Source organism: Miniopterus schreibersii, assembly GCF_964146895.1.
Source record: "Miniopterus schreibersii genome assembly, chromosome: 10".
In the NCBI taxonomy this organism is placed as follows: domain Eukaryota; kingdom Metazoa; phylum Chordata; class Mammalia; order Chiroptera; family Miniopteridae; genus Miniopterus; species Miniopterus schreibersii.
Window position 1 is genome coordinate 46,248,966 of NC_138110.1, and position 24,492 is coordinate 46,273,457.

Here is a 24,492-nt window from a genome sequence, read left to right on the forward strand (position 1 = left end):
TTATCTGCCATTTGCAGTGTGACAGCACTGTTCTAATATCTGTGGCCATATAATCTCATTTAATCTTCACAACACTCCTACGAGATTGGCTCTATATATTGTTCCTGTTTTGCAGATGAGAGAAGCACAGAGAGACCCAGTAAGAAATTTAAATTTCATGTGTCTGATCCCAAACCCACCCGCTGACCGCCACAGCCTTGTGCTCCCATACGAAGTTAGTGGGAGGAGTGGGGGTTGTCATTATTTATAGTGTCCATCCATTCTTCTCCTTGACTGCTGCTTCCTGTTTTCATTTTGTTAGTGTCCCTAAGATGTGTGCGCTATGTGTGTTGTATCCCAGGCCATGACCTCTTCCAGTGTCTGTTTTATTGGAGTTCTCTTATGCTATCCTCCAATTAAAAGAGGTAGGAAGTAGCTAAGAAGAGTAAAACAGCTGTGATTAAGGTTTGCAGAATTGGTCCCAAGAACGGCTATCAGATCTTGATCTATTTACCTGGAAAACAGAGTGTCTGTAATTTTTATAGCTTGGTGTATATACAAAAATAAATCATTAGAGGCTATTATTCTCTGTAGGGGAGGAAAATCCTGGTGGTTCTTCTGGTATGCCACGTGGGTGAGACACACAGACTTTCTGGGTCTCCTTTGCTCCCCTCCCTCCCTCCTTACCCCCCCCCCCAACACACACAGGGACTGGGTGCCAACTTAAAAGGCTAAGCCAAAGAATCTCCTGATCCTGGGCTAGTGGGCCCTTTGCCCTCCCTCCCTCCCTCCCTCCCTCCCTCCCTCCCTCCCTCCCTTCCTTCCTTTTTCTTCACACTGGGTTGTTGTTTCTCCCCAAACTGAGCTCCAGATTGAAATGTAGCTGGTCACCCAGCTAGCAAACCAATGTGGTCTGAACAGGTCAGAGGGTAGTAGGGGCTTGGGATGCTTTGTGAATCTGTGGCATGTTATCAGAGGAGGGGATGCTTTGGAGATGTGTGTGAGTGAGAACAGTTGGCTTTCGTGGAGAAGCAGTGAAATGGATAGCACAGTGACACCAGCTAGCCTCCTTGCTACTGTTTTGAGGGAGCATAAACAGCTAGCTGATTTGGGTCTAGAGTCAAGATTAAACATAATAGAAAACACAAGCTCCAATTTTTTTTTCCTTCTGTCAGCAGAATGGCAGGATGCTGGTGCCGTCTGTGTGTTCTGGCTGACCTTTGTGTTCCTGGCTGCCACAAGTACAGTTTGCCATTTAGATCCATTTAACAGAAAAAGATCCTATCCTGTGGTAAGAATGCAGGCTTGGCATGCTGGGACTCTGGGAACACGTTTTAAAATATATTATTCCTTTCTGGGGAGAGGGGTGGACACACAAAAACAGGGCACTATAGGCACATTTACCAGCATGTTTTCATATGCATCAGACACTTGGGAAAGTATTTTGTGCTGGATTGGGTAAGACACCAGATTTATGGGTAGGAAACCAAAGTTTGTAATTAGTAGTTAAAGTCGTGTGGTCAGATCACGGCAAAGCAGAAGTTTGCGCTCTGAGTTCAGAGAAGGTCTGCAATCTCTTTCTTGACCCCTGAAGTTTTCCAAACCACTAAGTGAAGAAACATACTTCCTTTGGTTCATCTGACCAAATTATTCTTGTAAACCTTTGGGTTGCTTACCTCAATCTAACTGCAATCTTCCTGCCTGCTTGAGAGAGAATTTGGTGCAGGAGCCGGGGGCAGTGAATCTTTGCTCCCCTCAGTCAAAACATTAACAGACAAAACGTTCCAAACCAGACTGATGACTTCACTCCTGGAGCAAGAAATCATCTTTCCTAGCACATTTGTTTTCTTTCATTAAAAAAAAAAAAAAAAAGAAAAAAAGGCCTGGCCTGGCGTGGCTCAGCGGTTGAGCGTCAACCTAGGATCCAGGTGATCGGGGTTCGATTCCCAGTCAGGGCACATGCCCGGGTTCGATCCCCAGTCGGGGGCGTGCAGGAGGCAGCCGATCAATGACTCTCTCATTATTGATGTTTCTATCTCTCTCCCTCTCCCTTCCTCTCTCTGAAATCAATAAAGATATATTTTTTAAAAAAGTAAGGTTCATCAGTTGTATTTTCGTAAAGCTAGCATATAGAAATGAACATTCTCTGACAAATTAGAGGATGCCTGTAGCTTTCTGTACTTTAGATTCTGAGCACACGCTTAGCAATGCATGACAATGGCCCAAGATGCAGATGAGATGTGTTCGAGGGAGTGTTCCTTATGCTGTGGCCAGAGGCGGATGGATGAATACTTGTGGCAGAAACCAACTTGAGCTGGTTAATGCCTGTAACAAATAGTGTGTGTAATGAATGGTGCAAGGGCAGAGGGAAGAAGCCCGGTGGAAAGGGGTGTGGCAATGTGTAACATGACCAGGGCTCACCTATAAAATCCTTAAGGATGTTTCCTGCTGGTGGTCAAGCTGCAGATGGTGCAGCCTGCTGCTGTGCTGCTAGTGGGCATCGGGAGGTTTCAACATGCCGTGAGGCCCAGATAACGAAAGAAAAATACAGAATGTTCCGTGGAGCCCAAGGGCAGGAATGCGCTGGGCCTCAGGAAGATGAGGGTGTTCTAGGATCCCTAGCAGCCCTGAATGCTGTCTTGGGGCTGCTGGACTTCGTTCTCTCTGCACAGCTGCTTCCTTCTTCCCCCGGCAGGGGGTTACAGGATAGCTGCCTCCAGCCTTGCTTCTCCTGTGTGTGTTTCCCAGCCTCTGTGGAAGGGCACTGTGAGAGTTCTTTCCCCCACTGTTTGTGTGTGGTGGTTATAAGTCTGTCTGTGACACCTGCCAGGCTCTTTAAGAAGAGAGATGTGAAATCTAGAGGTAGGGAGGGCAGTTGGAGCTTCCACTAGCTTCAGTGTCCCGTGATATCTGTACTTTGGTGGCGTGGTATTGAGAAGATCCTGATTGACATATCATTCTTTTAAAATTTCTATTTCTGTATATGTTTTATATATTGTATAGTATCTTAGTACGGTCATATATGAATACCATTTGTAAATAACTATACACATATTAGAGGATGCACGTGGACTTTTTCTACATTCAGGGATGTGCAATCAGAGCAGTTTGGAGACCGTTACTTTATGGAATGTTTATACTACATATAGGATGTTTATCTACACTATCTCTGGGAATACTCAGTGATTCATACAAGGACAGTTTCTATCTTGAGAAGCATGAACTACACATTTTCTTTCCTGACCCTAAAATAAACTTCTTAAAGAGATTTATATCCACAGATCTCAAAGTCTTGACAAGCAGAATTTCACAGTGTGTGTGTGTGTGCGCGCGCGCATGCATGTGTGCAAATGTGCGTGTGCATGTATATATGTGTGTGCATGTGTGTATGTGCCCACATGTGCTTTAGATTCCCTGCAGGGACATGTACAGGAATGTCAGAAGTGGGGAGATAGAGCCTTGGGTTAGGGAGCCCCTTTAAGGACAATTCCTTCCAGTGAGAGTGAGATCAAAGGAAGGGGCAGAAGGGGCAACTGACCCCTCCATCCATATATTCATGGGGAGGCATCTTTGCCTTTCTCTCCTTTCCATGGCCTGTGCTTGTCATGTTGCTGGAATTCTCCTCCCTTTCCTCTTCCTCCATTCTCCAATCCTGCTCCCCACCTTGCCTGGCTCTTTGTGCTTTTGATTTCAGATTTAATGCCCCTGCTCCCACGACACATTCTCTGATCTCTCAAATGTGGGTTGGATGTCCCTCTGTTTCTCCATCATAGAACTCATCATGACATATTCTACTCTCCAGTTTAGTTTTCTGTTCTTCACTGGACTAGGAGTTCTGTGGTGGTAGGGACATATGATCTTGCTGGGACTTATTAGCAATAGCCATTTTCTTCCGTTTCTGATGTCAGACAAGTGATATGTGGTCTGGCCTTTCTGATTCCAAGTTTAAGTTGTGCTTGTGTGCATGTGTGCACGTGTGTGTATATTGATGGTTCATTCATCCCCTTGTCTCTCTTTCCCCCTGTGAGGATGACCACTACCCACCGTGGTTGGGACCTCTGCTCTGACAGTGCCTCACAGGGGGCAAGACCTCAAGACAGTGTAACTTATCACATCTTCAGAATTCGACAGGTGGCCCTGGTGGTTGGGAACAGGAAGTAGGGAGGTGGAAGATAAAGCAGAATTTACCATCTTAGAGATCAGGCAATGTGTGGATTTTCCAGTGTTCATAGGCATTCAGATTCAGAGATTAGGAAGGGAGCCTGAAATGTGTCCCCTCAGCTTCTTAGAATGGAAGGGACTTAGAGGGCATCTGTGTTTTCAGTGGATCTTAAAAATATTTAGGTCATAGGTGACACTGAGAATCTGATAAAGGACCTCCTCACCAGAAAAACTTGCCTACCCAGGAGGTTTCCATATGATTTTGGCGGGGAGGAAGCGGGATATTGGATGCCTGATGTTTATGATCTAATTCTGACTCGCATCCTAGAGATGTGGCAACAGGACTAAAGATCAGTGTGCTTGTGTGAGGTCACATGGCTGGTGGAGACGGAGTGGGGATGGAGTGAGATGTTGTCTCCTTGTCCTAGTCCCAGAGCTCTTTCAGTCTTGCCTCTCATTTGAATGGAAAGTACTTTTGTCTGTTGTCCATGCCAGAACATCAAAACCTACAGAAAAAAATGTAGAGTTTATTAGAATTTATTTGATCCAAACTGAGGACATGCCTGGAAGTAAGATCTCACTGGTTTGAGAAAATGCTCTGGAGAATGGCAATTTTGCAGTTCATTTTATATATACACTTAGAATGAAAGGAGAAAATGTGAGGAAGATTACATGAAATCCATTGGTGGTAGATTAAGGAGGTGAGAGAAAGCAAAGAGGGAAATTTCTGGGATTGGCTAAAAAGAACAGAGGAGCCATACATCTTTTACATTGGTGGCATAGGATAGTTAACAGTTAACATTTATAGTAAATAGAGATGGTATGCAGGCGACAAGGTAACAAGGAGTAGTTTTGGTGCATGTGCTCCTGTGAGGGTGGTTACACCCCTGAGGGGTCTGAACAAGATTACTCTCTGGCATTTCATTTCAAAGGTATGTTATATTAGGTACGCAAGAACAATGGACAGGGATCACTTAAGGCAAAGATTAACCCTTCACTAAGGAAACTGTAGGCCTAGGGTGGAACTACCCACCATGACTTGCCCAGTTAAGAATTTATGATCCGGTCATGTTGTTACTTTTGGTCACTGAACTTGTCAGGTTTGCTACATAGCCCTTTTTTTGTTCATACTATTTATGGTGGTATTGAAATAACAGCAATGCCGTTGGCTTCTAATAAGGGGCAAATGCCCCGAATGGTCTTTGGGTGCTGTGGCTCTGATGGGTTGATGTGTCAGTTATCAGGATTGTGTCTGCTCAGAAGCCCTTTGGCTGGAAGGAGAGAGCACGGTGAGATGAGGGAGCATTAGCCTGAGGTGGTGCCAGTAAACATTTGCAGGGGGTATGAGGGTAGGTTAATTGTTGGATTGTCGTTTGCCTTGTCTTTCATCTAAGACTTTGCTATTCCACATTTTTTCCCACCAAGATTTAGGGTCAATTTAATGAGCTGATCTTTAGAACAGTCTTCTGAGGTGTATTAACCGGATTATCTAAAGCTAAGAGATGAGGGACCTAGCTCCTGGATGTGTCCTCCATGATTCCTTTCTCCCTCCATCTTCCAGGTTCAGGCACCAACCATCCTGGCCGTGGCCCAACTGCTGGATGGGAGAACATTCCTGCATTTCCCCCGAAATGTCTTGCCACAGTGCCTAAGGCACATGCTCTGTATGTGGAGGGAGGAGGTGATTTAGGAAGAACAAAAATAGCCCATCCTCTGATGCTGGATTCCCTGTTGACTCACAGTGTGTGGAAATGATACCAAGTGAAGGGGAATGTTTCTAATGAGATGAAAAGGCACTTAATAAAATGGCGCAGCACTTCACAGGGAGCTGTGTGAATGGTTACTCAAAGCAACCTTGAAATGTCTATGATGAGATCTTAACAGCAAATTCTGAAGTTTCCAATTCTTTGTTTTCTGATCTGGGATGCTGTGATATCTTCCCTAGAGGTTTTCCCTTAAGACTGAATTATTGCTTAATGTTGTAGCTCTTTATCTACAATTTTACTTGCTGACTTTAGGTTTATCCTCAGTGCTTAAATCACTCTAAATAAGTTTTGTCAGTTAAAGCAATGTAATATCTTTTCTTTCTCATGGACCCGAGAGTGGACTTCTGCAGGAATATTCAGAATCACTGCTCTCAGGGCAGAGCCTTGTGAGTCCTTACAACTTTGCCCTCATTGAGGGTCAACCTCTCACACTGCTGACCTGCCCTCAACCTTAATTTTCTACTCTGCAAAATGGGGATAATCCTACTTCATTAGTGTTGCTGGGTGGATAAAATAAAATAAAATAGGTTTAGAGTTAGTGCTTTATAAATGTTATCCACTACATCTGTAATACTTATTCGTTGCTATGTAACAAGTTTCCCCAAAATTTAATGGCTTAGAATTATTATATTGTACACCTGAAACTAATATATTATATGTCAGTTATACCTCAACTAAAATATGACGGCTTAACACGACATGCACTTATTATCTCATGGTTTTGTGGGTCAGGAATCCAGGCATAGCTTCATGGGTCCTCTGTCTTAGGGACTCTTACAAGGCTGCAATCATGTATCAGCTGGGGCTACAGTCATCTCTTAATGGAACTGGGGCAGGGCCTACTTTCCAGCTCCCTTGGGGTTTGCTGGCAGGAAGCAGTTGCTGGAAGCCTGTTGTAGGTGTGCACTGAGGCCTGTGGCTATTGGCTGGAGCTTCTCTCAGTTCCTTGCCTCCTGGCCCCCCCTGCATGGCAGCTGGCTTCATTAGAGCAAGCTGGTGAGGGCGGCAAGTAGGGGTGTGAAAAGAAAGGCAGTCATAGTACTTTCTAACCTAACCTTGGAAGTGACATTTCTCTCTTTTACCATATTCTGTTTTTTAGGAGCAAGGCTACATACTGGGGATCATTGGGAACCATTTTAGAAGCAGCCTACTGTAATTATGATAATTATTTATCCTTAGTTGCTAGATCTGCAACTTAGGATCAGTGAATATTGAGGGTTTTATTAAAAAATTACAGAATATAATAAAATCCAACGTTTGGTGCTTGGCGCCTGTGTAGGCCAGCTATTTCATGGAGTCAGTGGGTTTTCCCTCTAGGATGAGGGGAACCTGTGTCTTTGTCATTTGTCTAGTGCCCCTTCTTTACCCAACCAAGAGCCAACATGTGTTACTTGTAAGGAAAGAAAGGTAGTATAAGAACAGTTTGTTCCTCTGGCAGGAAGTGTGATTTAAATAAAAAACAGTGTTTAAATTTTTTTAAAAAACAGTAAGACTCATTACATAACCTGAAATTTCTGCTTAGCTGCACAGAATTTGCACATCAGGACAAATTGCTCTCTGGAAATGCAGAGAAGCAGGGAGGGCTATTAGAAGAGGAACGGAAGTGAAGGAGTTATGGACCTTCCTATTCTCCACTGAAGAAGTGTCTTCTTTTACTTATCTGAGAAAGCAGGAGGAGAGATGGCGACCACAAGGATTTCTTTCTTTGTGTGTGCGTGTGTGTGTGTGTGTTAATCCTCACTTGAGGCTATTTTTTCCTTTGATTTTCAGAGAGAGGTGAAGGGAGGGAGAGAGAGATAGTTAGAGAGAGATAGAGAGAGAGAGAGAGACATCGATTGGTTGCCGCCCACACATGCCCCAACTGGGGTGTGGGATTGAACTTGCAACACAGGTACGTGCCCTTCACAGGGAACCAAACCTTCAGTTGTGCCAGCTGATGCTCCAAACACTGAGCATGAGGGCTGACCACAAAGATTTCTTTAATAGCTGGGGTGAGGAGAGGGATGGAGCCTCTGGTATGCATCGTTTCTCACTCCCAATAGATATGTCATTGACTTTGGCTTCTAGGGCATTCCTTTGCCATCAGCAGGGTCAAGAAGCCACACAGTCATTGGTCTAGTGCACCCCATGACTGAAATGTTGCTGAACTTTGGAATCCACCAGATCTGCCAAGTCTGGAATAATTTTACAGCAGTAGAAGGGGACAGTATTTTTTTAACACTACAAACATTTTCTTACCAGCATCAGTTTCTTTGGGATGGGTGATGTCCCCAAAGCAAGGCTATTTCTCGTTTTTAAACACTCATATAAGAGTCAGAGAAGATCTTGGGTGGAGTCTTAGCTTTGACACCCATGACCTTAGACAAATAGCTCTGATTTCCTTCTCTAAAATGCTGCTGCTAAGACTTAATTAGACATGACCAGAGATATGGGGAAACAAGCTAATATGACTGAAAACCTTACCACAGACAATAGAGACAGACCTGCAGAAGATCTAGATAATGGAATTATCAGGCATGAACTTTAAAATATGGATGTTTAATATGTTTAAGGAAATAAAAGTCATGATGTCAAAATTTGGCAGGCAATTGAAAACTATACAATGAAAATTCTACAATAAAAAGAAATACAGTATTTGATATTAGGAAATCAATAAATGGGATTGCTCTCCCGTTATTTATTTATTTATTTTTAAAATATATCTTTATTGATTTCAGAGAGAGGAAAGGAGAGGGAGAGAGAGATAGAAACATCAATGATGAGAGAGTCATTGATCGAGCCCACAACCCGGGCATGTGCCCTGACCAGGAATTGAACCCCGATTGCCTGGATCCTAGGTCGACACTCAACCGCTGAGCCACACCTGGCCGGGCGACTCTCCCTTTAGATACAGCTGTAGAAAGAACGAGAAAATAGCTCAGAATAAAATCTCCAAACTGAAACTCAGACAAAAAGATGGAAAATGAAAAAAGAATCTAAGAGGTGTATATGATAAGGTGAAAGAGATGAATACAGGTGTAATTGGAGTCCTAGAAGGATAGAAGAGATATAAGGAAGCAGAAGCAATCCTTGAAGAGTAACAGCTGATGCTTTTCCACTGAAATGCCTAGCTGCGTGCCTGGAACTTTTTATGTGCTCAGTAAATGTCAGCTTTTGTCATTGTCCTTATTACTATTTTGCCTACTCCTGTTCTTAAGGAAGGTTTGTACTATCAGCAATACTACTGGAGTCCAAATCCATAAGACCATTTGTTCCCCCAAGATGTTACTCTCTTGGGGCATTCTGCTTGTCCTAAAGGCCTGGGAGTCTGGTTCCCACTGTCTGAAATCCCCAGTTGGAAATTAGAGTTCAGTTTCCTATGGAAACCATGATATACATGGGTATCGAGTTCTTTCTTGTAGAGCACAGGTCGGCGTAAGTTTGGGAGGTAATCATTACTTATTTACAGCATTACTTCAATGGAAAAGGCATATGTGAACTTCAAATGATTAGCTAACAAATGCACTTTTGGAACACAGCCATCAGCTATCCAGGTGATGTATTGGTGCTTACCTGGACAGTCATCTCAGTCACCATCAGCCTAACCTCCTGTCTGATTCCTTTGTAAAGTTTAAGTCTGATGTGTAGGTATCCTGCCTGGAGGAGTCAGGACTTGGTCTTCTTCTCTCTTGTCCTTGCACATGGCTGACTACACAGACACTGAATAAGTGAGCGGCTGTGTGGACGGATGCTTGCTTTCTGGAGAGAGGGGGTTTGCTCGGTGAGCAGAGTGCTAGAACTGTGGGAAAAGTGCGTATGAGTCTTGTTTATGCTTTTACTAGTTTATAGGACTGCAGGCAATTCACAGAAACTTTAAGGCCGTAGTGTCCTTACGTGAGAAATGTGGACAGTGCCATCTCTCCTCGCTTTTACAAAGGGTTGTGGCGAAGACTGAGTGAATAAAGTAAGAGTATGTGTGTCTCTGTTTTCTTCTGAACCATCGAACCATTTCTTGTGCTTTCATGTTCCTCATTTCTGCTTATTTCTTCCTGTTCTCTAGTAGGACCGTGCGCCCCCCCTCCAGTCTCTCCTGGTCATTTGTGCACCTTTTTCCCTGTGTGTGGACTTTAGATTATTTTTTTATATATCTAGAGGATTGTGGAATTTCTAAGCTCTGTTCATTAACTTCCATGGGGCATTAATCTAAATGCTTAAATTCATTAATGCTATTAATATGCTTAAAATTAGGTCTTTAAGTTGTTCCCCCCCTCCCCCCCCCCATGAGGCCGAGAAAACAAAACCTAATGACTCTCAGACTTGGAGCAGAACCCACCTTTTTCAGTATGACAATTCAGTTCCATTTTTGTCATATATATAGTTAGTTCCCCTTTGTAAATGGGTTTAAGACATTTATTATAATATGCACCACTGACATTTTTCAAAATTACCATGACAAGAGGAATTGCAGAGTTGTTTCTGGGAATGCTCAAGAGCTTTTCATTTATATTGTGTTTCTTGCAAATAATTTTGTGGTATGGTTTCCTAAATACAGTAAGATGCCTAGAGTTGGATTTTCTTGCATTGTTAGCTCACTTTTTCCTAGAACATAGTGTGAAGGCTGAGATTTATTCTGCTTGGATAGAGATCTCACCACTACCAGAAGAAATCTCATAGAATGTGTGGTAATAAAACAAGGATATTACGGACTTGAGTTTAATGATTTTTTTGCTTTTATGGAGCTTTTTTTTTTTTTTTTTTTGTAGTTCCTGTGATTTATAGATACTGAACCTTTTTCAGTGCTAAAGAATCTGGTAAAAAGTGCTGGGGGTGCATAAGAATTATTTTATACCAGTGAGACACTGTTTAGGGCTCAGAGGCCAACAGGCCCATTATGTTTATAATTTCAGTGCACCCTTGAACGGTCTCCAGGAACAAAGTGCTTCAGTCCTGTGGGAAGGGAATTGTAAACACAGAATCAGAGTGACGCATCGGAGATCTCCAGGGAGCACGGTGGAAGCTCTGGGAGTGATGTGCAGTGTCTGATCTTGAGCCCTCAGTTTGGTCACTTTAGTTTTCTCAGAAGCAGTGGCCTTTGACTTCTGTAAAAGGGTGTATACAATTGGTGTTTTTCACAGTTGCTTTGTTATGATTCCAGTGCAGAGAAGTAGAAGGGGGAGTGTGTGCTCTCACCCCCGTGGCCAAAGCTTTAAAATAGTCTTGGTGGATTCATATGGAATTTGTGCTGCATTTCTGTGGGAGTTCTTTGAAACCTCTAAGTGCAGACTGCAGAACTTCCCGGATTTGATTCCTGAGCCTGACAGAGGCATATTCCTCTGTGTTGACATCTTGTGTTTTCTGTTCTCGGTGGACCTGGGTTTTGGGCTGTGAAAAGGGCTGGTATTGCCATTGAGGAGTGCTGGTGTTATAGAACAGAAAGAGTTCACCCACTGGCACTAGCAGAGCCAAACACTACAAACCGAGAACTGCAGTGGAGAAAGATTGTGTGTTTTATTATGAATAGTGCCGTTCAGGAGAATGGGAAGCTAATGCTTACAGGATGAACTTCCCGATGTCGTGTAGGTTACAGATTATATAGGGCAAAATCACAAGACACTGTAGGTTAGAGGGTCCAGGGTCCTGCTGGGAGCTGGTTGGTCGGAGGTGAGGTAAAGGTAATAAATTGTTTCTTCAGGTCTTGAGGACAGCTTTGGCATCCCTCTGTCTGGTTTCATGGGAAAGTAGCCAGGGGGTCACTCCTGAGGGCTCAGGAACTGAAACATAAGTGAAGATGTTGTCTTTAGCCTGCCGGAGGTCTGGATCTTGTGACTATTGGTCAGGTCCTGGCTACTGTCTTCTGCTGCCTCAGGGGCTGCTGGCTATCCTGGGGACAGGCTAGGTCTCTATGAAGTGTGTATATATAGAGAGAGGGCTATGGCTTCTAGAGCTAGGACTTAAAGTTCATTTTAATCAGAGTCTAAGGACCCTGGGTTTCACTGGCCTGGGTGACTGAGACCCAGCCTTCTGACACAGGGTGTGGTGATGAGCCCTGGGTTACGTGCCCTACAGATTCAGGAAATGGAAACTCATTTCCTCCTGACAGATACAGGAAACGGAAGCTCTTTCCCTCATGACCTCCTTTCTTGAGCAGCACCACACACTTCCTCCAGATTTCTCCTCCATCTTCCCCAAAGTGGAAAAAATAACCAGGTATGCATGGCACTGTCCCTGTCACCAGGCGCTCTTCTCTGCATCTGCCTGCAGTTGTCTCCACGCCAGGCCATCGTGTGCAAGGGCGTGGGGGATGGTGGCTGTGTCCACTGACCTTGACAAGATCTTTATTCCACTGGGTCAGACTCTGCCGGGCTCTTGGCTTCCCTCACGTGTGGGGTTAGAAGATCAAACCACTTGCCATTCCATGGTTCTGCCTCTTTCTCTCCTTACCTTGTTTCTCTCCACCTACAAGATCTGGCTGGCCTCTCTGGTCCTTCTAAATTTCCAATTTAACTCCTTATCAGCATGTAAGACACTTAAGACTTTTTAGAAAAATGCAGGGTTTAAAGTCTAAACAAATAAATGGATGGCTGAATGAAACAAATAAGTAAATGCAAAGCTCCTTGCTACATGGATTTTCTCTAACTCCTAGACCAGATGCTGGACTTATCATTTCCATGACTCATGTTATGGACAGATTATATTCTGGCGCTTTCACATTTTGATAGGCGTGAAATGAAAGCTAAACAGATTACTGTTTATGCCATAATTTAATTTATAGTTATTTTTACGCCATTTCTAATTTTTATAAATACTACTTCAGTGAACATTTTTGTGATCATTTTTCCTTCTTTTAATTACAGTCTTAGGAATGGAATTCCTGCCTCTGTGTGTCTTGCTATGGATTGTAATTTTCTTTCCATAAGTGGCATGTCTGTTTATAATGTTATCAACAATGTATACTCCTTACTAGTTTCCCCCCAAATCTTCCCACCTGTAAAGATGTCCAAAACAGCTGCAGAGCAGCACTGAGTAGGCTGGAGTGGAGGAGCTGGTGGGCGAGGACGTCATTTGTTCTGAGAACCTACCCTGATCGAGTTGTAGTGATTCTCTGCAGAGCTGGATTGAGAAGATTTTGAGGCCTTTCTCAGGTTCAATAAAATAATATGTTCTGAACTGATTAGTGATATCTTCCATCAGAGAGGACTGGGTAGCAGTGATATATCAGCCTAGGATTTACTATTCTTTATCTTGAGAGGTGGGAACCCCTACTGGAAACAGGTTGCAGCAGTCCAGGAGTGAATCAGGTAATGCTTAGAGTTTTTATGTGGCAGCAGCCAAAGGCAGAGATTGTCGTGGTAGAGTAAGTGGTGGTTCTCAGAGAATTGTATTAACAGCCCCACATGATAATGTATATGGGCGGAATATCATGAGAGACCCAGGTCCCAGAAAGTAGTTGGGACTAAGTAGTTGCCCTCAGAGGGCATCTGCTGTCAACCTTACAGAGAATACAGTGAAACACTGGTTATCCCTGAGGGAGGGTTTACCAAACTTTATTCCTGGTTTGTGGAATCAGAACTGGTTTTATTCTGATCCCCCCCCCCCCAGTAGCTGGTAGTATTTCCTCTGTATTACAGGCAAAAACAACAACAATAACACCTAGGAGCTGTATCTTGAGAACACATGATAAGACTCTGGAAAGTAAAACTGGAAGGCAGTAATAAAAATATTCCTTGCCTGGCCGGCATGGCTCAGGGGTTGAGTGTTGACCTATGAACAGGGAGGTCAGGGTTCGATTCCCCATCAGGGCACATGCCTGGGTTGCTGGCTCGATCCCCAGTAGGGGGTGTGCTGGAGGCAGCCAATCAGTGATCCCATCATTGATGTTTCTCTCTCTTTCTCCCTCTCCCTTCCTCTCTCTGAAATTAATAAAAGTATATATTTTTTTAAAAAGTATTGCTTGCGAGTTCTAGAAAATGGACGTTTTCCTTTAGAAGAAATTTACATTTGGCAGGGAGGCGATTTAACTTGGTCAGAACCTTAAGAGGTTTTCACTGGGACTCAGACCATTTGGTTCTGACTCTTCCAGCCAGCTCTGTGACCTTGAGGAAGTCACACGGCTTCCTCTTTTGCAAAACTAGGAGATTGGACAAGATGGGCTTCGGTATTCTCATAGAATGGAAAAAAATACATGCATAGACAAGTTTCCTTCCATTGCTATAAGTCCACTAAGAATAAAGTGGCATTTAAAGAATGCTGAGCGTCCTTTCTCATCCTTTCTCTTGCTTCACAGATGCCTTTAGTCACCCAGCAGGCTTTCTTCTCTCTCCCTGCTTTAAACGTTTATGTGTTGCTGCGTGATAGTCATGATTCACGGGCGGCGCTTTCCTCTTGTGTATGTGTCATCGTCTGAATGAGGTTCCTTCAGGGAAAGGAAATCACAGAGCTGAGTGATTCATGAAAACTGCCCAGCATCCTGGCTTCAGGCCTCCTCAGCAATCCTTGGGCAGGGCCTTCCCCTCGTGGTCAGCAGGGGAACAGCAATGGGTCTGGGAGCAGGAGGCTCTGGAGGTCATTTCTTGAGCTGTCGCAAAGCCACTGGCCAGAGGTTATTTGAGGCTGTGTGTGTTTTTTTTGTAAGAATATTTTCTTTTCTGAAAGAAACTAAAACTTTGCCTATCCTTTTGTCCTGTTTTTTTTTTTTCCTATCAAATGTATAAGCAAATGAGAGAGAAATGTTGAGAGTTAAACTGTAAAAAGAAAAACACTGAGTGTATTTGACTGAAGAATTGATTGTTAGATCCAAGTTTGGGCAGGTTTGCCGCTTTGCTACCCGGAAAAGCTGGTGTTTTGGCTTCAGTTGCCTGTAGACGGTGATGAGTAGAGATGGACAAGGTAGGACTTTTGAAGCTTTTGTCTTCAAGGGTGTTTTGAAGGTCACCTTTGCAGGAGCTGTTTGGCTGTTTGGGGGATTTGAAGCCAGTTGTTTTGAGCAGAGCCCTTGCGCAGAGTGAATGGATAGACTCCAAAATGTGCTTCCCAGAGCAGAGTCCTGACTGTGCAGACACACAAAGTAGCCAAAGCCGTGTACACCCAAGGCCAGCCACAGAGAGTAAATGCCATGCTGCGCCATGCTGCTTATAGGGGGGACGGCCGTGCGGGCCTGAGATGAAGTAGAGGCATCTCACAGGGACGTTTTTCTCAGCTTGGAAGTAGGGCGAGCCTGGTGTAAGCTGAAAGGACACCAAGGAAGGCCAAAAAGGAACAAAGCCTGGGAGGTAAGGATTTGTCTCCTGAGCTCTGGGCAGTGGATTAGCCACAGGCAGAGCAGTCCTGCCCACCACTGTCTGCAGGCACTTACCTCTGTCAGGCACCTTTCAGGGCTGTGGAACTCTCTGAACTCTGCACATCAGCCTGCACACTGCAGATAAACGGCTTTTGTTGCTGCTGTTTTATTGGGCCCAGAACTGGTGAAGGCTGCTCTCAGTGAGATGTGAGACCAGGAAGCCCGCCCGGGAGGGGCCGTGTTATTTCCCATGTCAGGGCTTGCCTACTATGGGCACATGGAAGGTAGCACTTGATGATTGCTTGCTGGCCCAGTGAACGATGGATGAATAGAAGAGCCCTGAGAAAGAGAATTTCTAACTGTGATCGAGAGGTCTAGAGAGGGACAAGACAGACCCTCACATTAACCTGCCTCCCCCTTGTGGGAATGGCTTCAATGGGTGAAGAGAGGCCAGACATTAGTCATCTAGCATTTCTTGTGAGATAATAAATTTGAAAGCTGTCTACAGTGGGAGAGGGGTTGCACCCCATGAGAATGGTGACGTAAAAATAAAAATGAGTGTGGTCAGTGTTGGGGAGAGGTCCCCGCTCTGCCTACTTGGCAGTTTGCAGAAAACAATTCACTTTATAAGAGTGCGTTTTCCTTGTCTTCAAGGGTAGGGCAGCACAGTTCTTCAGTTTCAAAGGAGGGCCAGGATCCACAGGGGGTTTTAAAAGCAACTGAGATAAAAAGAACTGAGTTGTGGTTTGGGGGAGTGAGGGGAACATTAGCCGGAATCTATACCGAGGGTGCAGCTCAGAAATAGCAGCTGCATTGATTTGGAACCTGAGGAGCTGAAGTTTTAATTCTGTCGTCTCCTCTCTGAACTCTGCACATCGATCTGCACACTGCAGATAAACGGCTTTTGGTGCAGTTGTTTCATTGTGGCCCAGAGCCCGCAGGCCGCTCTCGCTGGCATGGGAGACCTCTGGAGAATGCTTTCCTGATGAGTACCGCCAGCCAGCGTCCCCAGGTTTGCTGGAATGGCCCCTACGCATAGGAGTAAGAAGGAGCAAAAATAATTCAGATTGCCTGTTGGTATTTCAGATCTCATTTCATATTTCAGTTTCTAAGGAGTAACACATTTCTCTGAGTTTCAACATTTTCTCCTCGATAGTTAGGCTTTTAAAGCTGTCCCTTTAATCTAAGAGAACTGTATGACTATTTTTTTCTTTTTGGGCTAAATATGTCTCATTCCCCTTTCACTTATAGATCTCAAAACGACTATGTTCCAGCCTTTCAGATAAGCACATTTTGACGAGGACTTCTGTGTGCATAGTATGCGAACCTTGCATCTTCTGGCCTTGCTGCCCCTCTCAGAAGAGTAGTTACTGGCAACTGCTCTGTTCTCCTTTCTGGACAGTCTCCCAACTTTATTTTGTAACTCTTCCTTTGAAATTTCCATTTCTACCGTTATATTTGTAATTTCTGAGAGTAAGTTCAGTCTTACGTTCTGAGTGAGCATCCTGCTCCTTTGTTGTGTGTATAAATGTCCAGTATGTCTTAGCTGACTGCCTCTTTTTCACAAGATTAAAGTGTGTAGCAAAAGCTCTGTTTGCACTGAGGCTTGTCACCTGCTGCACACACGGCCTTCAGTTGGGAGACTCCCAGGATCAGGACCCGCATCCTTTCTCCTCTTACCTAGATAGGAACCCTCACTCCTCTGTGGGGCTTGCGCAGGGCAGGGAAGAGCGCCGGGGCTCCCTGAGCTGTATCTAAGGTGCCCAAGCCCAACTGCTGTCCCGTGCAGGTTTCCTGAAGAGTCACCCTCCCATCAGGAGGGTCTGTCCTCTGGTATGTGGCCTGGGCGCTAAGGATACGTTTGTGTGAACCTTTCACTGACCCTGATTTCACTTGCTCCCTCAGTTCTTGATATGTACAGGACTCTGTGGCATGAATTGACTTGATTAATGAGCTGTTTCTCCCTGCAGGCACGTAAGGCTCCAACTCTTCTTTCTCACTGACCATTCGGCCAAGTGCTTTATGTGGACATTGCTTGTCTGGTGTTATCTCTTCTCCTATCTCTTGGATCTTGTGTATTTGTATATTTTATTCCTTAAACCATTTGCAAGGGTTTTGGGAGGGAGTGGATAGAAACACATATATTTGATTTCCAATATGTAAGTAGACTTCTATCCTAATCAGCTTAGAAGAATTATTTAATGGAGAAAGAGCTGAGATAAGACCTTCATATAATTAAGCAAAACTGGGGATCATTATGCAAACATCAGATTCTAAAGGGAAAATGTTAGAAATACAGAAATTAGAGCCCTGGCCAGTAGCTCAGTTGGTTAGAACCTCATCCTGATACACCAAGGTTGTAGGTTCAATCCCTAGTCAGGGCACATACAGGAGTCAACTAATGAATACATAGATAAGTACAGCAACAAATCAATCTCTCTCTCTCCCTCTCTCTCTCTCTCAATCTCAATCTCAATCTATAAAAAAAAAAACTTAAAAAAATATGGAAATTAGAATTCACAGATCTCGCAGGGTGATACCTAGAAACATAGATTACACAGTTTTTGAATGCTAAGGTTTTGAACAAAATAAATTCTCTCTGTACCAAAACAATGTGATGTGTTGCCATACTTCTCTAGACTGCTCTAAGAATTTTTAAAATTTCTGGAAATATATGTATTGTGGACATGCTAATTCTAGTTTAATTATTGCATATATGTAGGACATATTTCTAAAACTTATTTTTACCATACTCTTTTTCTTTCTATGAAAGCAATACAATTGCATTGTAGAAATTACTGGTAAGAAATAGAAGAAAATATACGCTGCCCCCCCCTCCCCCCGCCTCAACCAGAGATGACCTCTCCTATCCTTTGGTTCTGTGTTTATACTAGGTCATAATTGGCACTGTTGGTCTTCATGGTGTGTCATTCTTTTCCAGGACACCGGGGTTGGGAAATCAAGCATTGTGTGTCGATTTGTCCAGGATCACTTTGACCACAACATCAGCCCGACCATTGGGTAAGTTTCCATGTGTTCCCCCTTTCACATTTCTTCCCTTGAAAGCACTCAGAGAGGTCACTTTGTGCCTGAGCCTTCAAGAGGTTTCATCCCAGCCAGTGAGAATCAATCTCAATGGTAAAGACTTTGACAGAAATTCAGTCACTTTTAAGTTGTATGTCTGGGTTTACTGTTCTTGTCAGTGATTTTTTTCCTAGCCAACTGTTGTCATGCTGCAGTCTAAGGTCATTTCCTTGATCTCAAAGAGCAGTATTCTGAAAATCATGCCAGCTTTCTTTCCAGATGGAAGATGAGACACAGGACAAATCCCAAAGGCTCTGCTGTAACTTGCCTGCCAGTAAACCTGGACATGCTCTCCACTCACATGGCAGAGCTGTCTGCACAGTCTGGGAGAGGTTAATTTTCATTTTCTGGATTAATCGAATGTCAGCATTTCCATTCTAATGCTTGCGGACGGAGGAGTGGATTGTTCACTTCTGAGACCCTGACCTTGGAATGTAGGCACATTTTCCTATTCCATTTTCCCCTTTGCTGTGGATTCTTTTGCCAGATGTGCTTGTGCTGTGCGTTTTGCAGGTGCATGATTTTTCACTCTCTTAGAGCTTGGCTTCACATATTTTTCTCCCTTGCTTGATCCTTGCAGAGAGCAAAGTTTCATTTTCTTCAGAAGGGAAACAATGCATATATATTTTCTGAGAATTCTGTAGGATTGATGACAGGCAATTGTCTCTGTTGGCCATAAGTGGAGAAAATTCATGGCATGGCATAAGCAGTTGGTTGATAGGCCAGTGGTTGGAGCAATGGAGGTGAGAAAAACCAACACATTTTTCATTTAAAAGTGGCTTAAAGAAACATATTCACAAAAATATGTGTCAAGAACTGAAGAGCCTGCAGGCCAACAAATTAACTCTCCCAGTGTCATGGATGCTGGCAAAAAACACAGGACTCCTGGGTCAAAGACGAGAGAAATAGCAGTAGCTAGAGTATTATTTTGCATTGGTTCCCTAAGCTCCAATTTCCCATAGGGTGATGTGAAGAGGGTCAAGTGACACTCCACATGCAGTAGCTTGTGTTACAGGAGAGGAACCCCAAGTTAGGGAACCCAAATCTTTTGTAACGGGCAGAAGCATGTCTGTGCTTTACTCCAAAGGGAAACCTTATTTCTCCCTTCCAAGGCTATTTGCTCTACAGACATCCTTGAAAACACAGTCTGCGAAAAAGCCAGTGCCTCTGTTTGCAAGAGACTCATGGAGAATTGTCTCCTAACATAGTCACTTCTGTAGATTGGGGACAGTTTTATACAGGAAATTCTTTTCAGTCTTCTCTTTGATGTACTTTTTTCCCCTTAACTTGCCACTTTGTATTTCTTGATAATAAAAGTAAGACCCATGAGAGCAATTAACTCTAAAGGGTGTTTCTAGAAGAAAGTCTTTCATTGTCTACTTTTTAAACTTAAAATTTAAAAAAAAATAACAAATCTGAATTCCTTTTGTAATGATTTTTTTTTTTAAATAAAAAGGCAACCCATGCTCCTACTACAAATATGGTAAAAGTGTTCAACATAACCATTATGTCTAGGTATAAACACCATTATGCCTATACAAAAGTTTATCATTTTGGTCACCATCTTTTCGTCAAAGCAAGTCATCATGCCAGCCCAGGTTCAAGGGAGGGGAAATAAACTCCACTTCATGATGGGAAGAGCAGCAGGAGGAAGCCTCCCTCTAACCCAGTGGATCGTTGGTAGCCAGTCAAGTACTGTTGACAGTACTTTGTCTGGCAAATGCATTGTAATTGTTTTGGGTTTTTAAAAAATTACATATTATAGGGAAACTCTCTGTACTTTATGCTTGTTTTTTCTGTATGCCTAAAACTTTTCTAAAAAACAGCCTATGTATTAACTAAAATATTATATATCTTTAAGTTATAGTGCTCTTTATGAAAAGTTTAGACCATGCATAAATATCTAAAAACAAAAACTGTATCACACACTCTACTTAACACGTTGCAGCGTGCATTCGTTATCCACGTGCGTCTTCCTTACTCTTCCATGAATACAGATTTCTTGGAAATGGAGCAAACAGAATACTTTAAGTGCTATCTCTGCATTTTCTCGACAGAGTCAAGATTAAAGTCTAATTTTTCTGATTATAAACATTGATGTTCGCCCTGGCCAGTGTGGCTCAGTTGGTTGGAGCATCATCCTGTAAACTGAAAGGTCGTGGATTTGATTCCCAGTCAGGGCACTTACCTGGGTTGTGGGTTCCATTCCCGCTCAGGCGTGGACAGGAGGCTGCTGGGTGATGTTTCTCTCTCACATCAATTTTTTTCTCTCTCTCTCTTTCCCTTCCTCTCTCTCAAAAAGTCAATAAACATATCCTCGGGTGAGGATTAAAAACTTTTTCTTTTTTTAAAGTTCATGTTCACTCTAAAAAACTAAAAAACACCTAACTTATAACAATAGAAATTATAATATGTATATAGTTTTATATCCTGTTTTCTACTTAATATTGTATGAACATGTTCCTATAATATTACATAATCTTCAAAAACATGATGAAAATAATATTTTTTTTCTGATTATATATTCATCATAAGAATGGACAATGAAGAAAACTATGAGGAAAAATATAAAAATTACCCATGGACTACCACCTAGAGTAACTACAATAAACATTGGGTATATTTTCTTTCAGTCTTTTTCCAATGTACTATATATATTAAATACTTTTTTCATTCAACATTTATATTGTGAATTCTATGCCACTAAATGTTCTTTTAAAAGAATGATTTTTAATGGCTGTTTTCCATTTAAGCCATTTAGATTATTTATAAGATTTTTAAATATTTTAAGCAATGTGATGATGTATATCTTTGGGCATAAATACTGGCATGTACCTCTTTTTATTTCACTGGGTTAAATTCATAGCAATGGAGTAATTTAGTCAAAGAATAAGAACATATTTGAAGTTTTTGATGGGTATTGCCAAGTTGTTTTTTCAGAAGACTGTCCTTATTTTTGTATATACTCACCAGCTTTAGGTATGACTTAGAAAATTTTTGTATATAGAATTTTGAATTGTTTTTTTCCTGTAAACTTCAAACTTAAACATTTCTCACACCTTAAAATTTCTTCATAAACACAATTTTAAGTGATTGTAGTGTTATGTCCCATTATGCTTTCTATCCACATCATTTCTCACATTTTTCTGGAGTCAAAATTAAGCTCAGCTCCACCATTCTTATCTGTTGTCTTTTCCTGATATAGTTTATTTTTTCAATTTTAAAATTGCTCAAAATTTCTCCTCTCTTCTGAGGTTTTGAAAACATGTTTCCAAACTGCAGTTTCAGAAAAAATAAAGCTAGCAGGAATGAACAGATTTTTGGAAGATGGCATAAATGGAATACTTTTAAAAAGATTGTGTGCTTTTATCCCTCAGTTGGTAGATTTGGTGGGCTGGTATTCTGGCTTATTGATGTGTTTTGTTTAGCCTGCTTTAAAAGTTTTAAGCCAATAATGAAGAATCAGGAGATTTTTACACAATAAACTTGCATTTCTGGCTTCTCTTATAAATCAGTAGGCTTGGAGCACATGCTCACTTGGCAGAAGCCAGGAGGCCCTGAGCCATAGGCACTCCCTGTGGGTGGACGAGCTCTCTCTGCTCCATGTTGTCCCCGCTATTATTATTGCTACTATTATTTTTATCAGTATTACTTTTACACCAGCCTGTTTTGCTCATTTACATGTCCTACTTGGCCCAATGGACACTCCAGTTCATGTCCCTGGCACCAGAGCCTTTTTCTCAGTAACCCTGCTTGCCCCAAGGGACAGAGCAGCTAGATGATTTGTTTAAGTGAGCAATAAACTTGTCACTCAAACTAAGGGAGTCCACTGTTAAAATCCACCCTTGTTCTTCCTACTGAGATCACATTCTCATTGGCAAAAGACCATAGGCTGTGAAATGTCATTGTCTTAGCATTGAAAGAGTTAATTCTTATCATCTCCTGTGACTCACTCTGAAAAATCTTGGCTCTGCTATTCAGGCAGATTTTGTCGACATCTTGAACATATATATATATATGTATGTGTGTGTGTGTGTGTGTATGTGTATCTCCCTTTCTATTTTAACTTTTACAAGGAAATTGGGTTACTTCTCTGCCAGATTTTGGTTCCCACAGATAATGAAGTCAGTTCAGCATGGCCGATCTCCTTATCTACCACCCTGGAAGGAAATCTATAAAGAAGAAAAGACACCTGAGCTTCTTAAGATTCAAAGCTAGCAAAGAGGCTGAAAAAACCCCCAAACAACCGAAAGATTAATGATCAATCTTCATTCCAAATATTGATAGTCTATCTCCTAGTGGCAAGAAATCAGAAACAGAGAAGGGTATGTACACGTGCATGTGTACATATGTGTGTGTGTATTTATATATATCTATATACATATATATGATATGCATACTACTGTTACTAAAGCTGTTCCTCACAGGCTTACTGTGTATCAAGGGAAAGTTTCACAGAGGTCATTTGATCTACAACAGCCCTCTAGGTCATGTAGAGTGGATACTGGTCCTGTTTCACAGATGAGGAAACTGAGGAACTCTCTAAGTGCCCATTCTGCTCAGACTGGCAGTGAGGGCCTCAGCTTTCTTTCCTGACTTTGCCTTTAATTCTTCTTTGACCAGGGTCAATGTGGTCTTTTGGGTCTCAGAAGCCCCCTCTCTCCCAAGCTGTAAAGTGAAGGGGTTGGCCTGGATATTTCATGTATTTTCCAGCTGTAAAAGTCTATGATTCTGAGATTTTAAAGGCATGAACTTAGTTTTTTCCAAGTGTGAGAACTTTTTTTTAAAAGTCTGAGAACTTTTTGCCCTAACCTGTTTTGCTCAGTGGTTGGAGCATCAGCCCTCGGACTGAAGGGTCCCAGGTTTGATTCCGGCCAAGGGCACATACCTCGGTTGTAGGCTCGATCCCCAGCCCCAGTCAGGGCACGTGTGGAAGGCAACCCATCGAGGTGTCTCTCACATCAATGTGTCTGTCTCTCTCCCTTCCACTCTCTCTGAAAAGCAATGAAAAAATATCCTCAAGCGAGGATTAAAAAAAAAAAAAAAAGTCTGAGAACTTTTAAAGGATAAGATTGATGTAGCATTTATCCTGTTGCCTAGAACATATGAAGGAATGAATGCAAATCTGCCTTACATCAGAGTAAAAAAATGAACACAAAACCAAAATATTGATATAGCTGTCTACATAAAAGCTTAAAAGGTGTTTATGGAAAAAAAATTCTAAAAGTAAGGTTGCCCTGGCCAGAGCATCGGCCTGAGCACTGAAGGGTCTCAAGTTCAATTCCTAGTCAAGTGCACATACCAGGTTTTATCCCTGGCCCCACTTGGGGTGTGTGCAGGAGGCAACCAATCAATGTGTCTCTCTTGCATCGATGTCTCTCTCCCTCTCTCTCTCTCTCCTCTCTCTCTTTCTCTCTCTTTCTCTCTCTCTCTCTGTCCTCCCCCTTTCCCCTTCCCCCCCTTCCTCTCTTCCACTCTTTCTGAAAAGCAATGGAAAAAATATCCTCAGGTAGAGATTAACAACAACAACAAGAAATTCCATAAACAAAGTTAAAGGGCAAAGATTAAACTGCAAAAATATATTTTTAAAGTACAGTATTACAAAGGTTAGGATAAAATACTAAAAAAGTACCTAAGAAAAAGATGAACAGCTCAACAGAAAAGTGGGCATGAACTAAAGATTGACGAGAAAAATACAAGTGAATAATAAAGACTAAAATGATGTTCAAACTTCTACTAAGCACAATAAAAATAGGGCTAAGATGCATTTTCTACCTGTCATCCTGGAAGAGATTTGAAGGATTAGTACTGGTTGGGGAGAAGGCGGTCTCATGCATGGCCGTGGATGGGTAGGTAGGTACAACCCCCAGTTTGGTGACTGTAGCGAAGTAGAGCATGTCTGCTTCTAAGAATTAACTCCAAAAAAATTGTACAAGGACCCACAGATTTAGATATAAGGATATTCATTTAGTTATTGTCATTATAATGAAAATAGGTGACCTGAATGTCTATCAATGGAGTAGTGAATAAATTTATAACATGGTGTATAATATGCAGTCATTTTTTATAATGGTGTGCATCTACATTTATAGAAATGGAATAATGTCCATGATATATAAAATAGAGAAGAAACAAAATTTACGTAAAGTATGATCAATTTTGGTGGTAAAAGCTGTATAAAAATAATTTGGAAGGACATATAACAAGTCATTAGCAGTGATTGTGGCTAGGTGATGAAATGGACAA

At 42.3% G+C, this 24,492-nt stretch overlaps 1 protein-coding gene across 1 annotated transcript in view; it reads left to right on the forward strand.

Annotated features, from left to right (window-relative positions):
• The window catches only part of RAB31 (RAB31, member RAS oncogene family), a 104,421-nt gene that overhangs the window by 26,731 nt on the left and 53,198 nt on the right, over window positions 1-24,492 (forward strand). Inside the window, exon 2 of the mRNA XM_081149201.1 lies at window positions 18,104-18,183. Coding sequence (XP_081005327.1) covers window positions 18,104-18,183 — 80 coding nt within the window. The remainder of the gene's footprint in view (window positions 1-18,103; window positions 18,184-24,492) is intronic.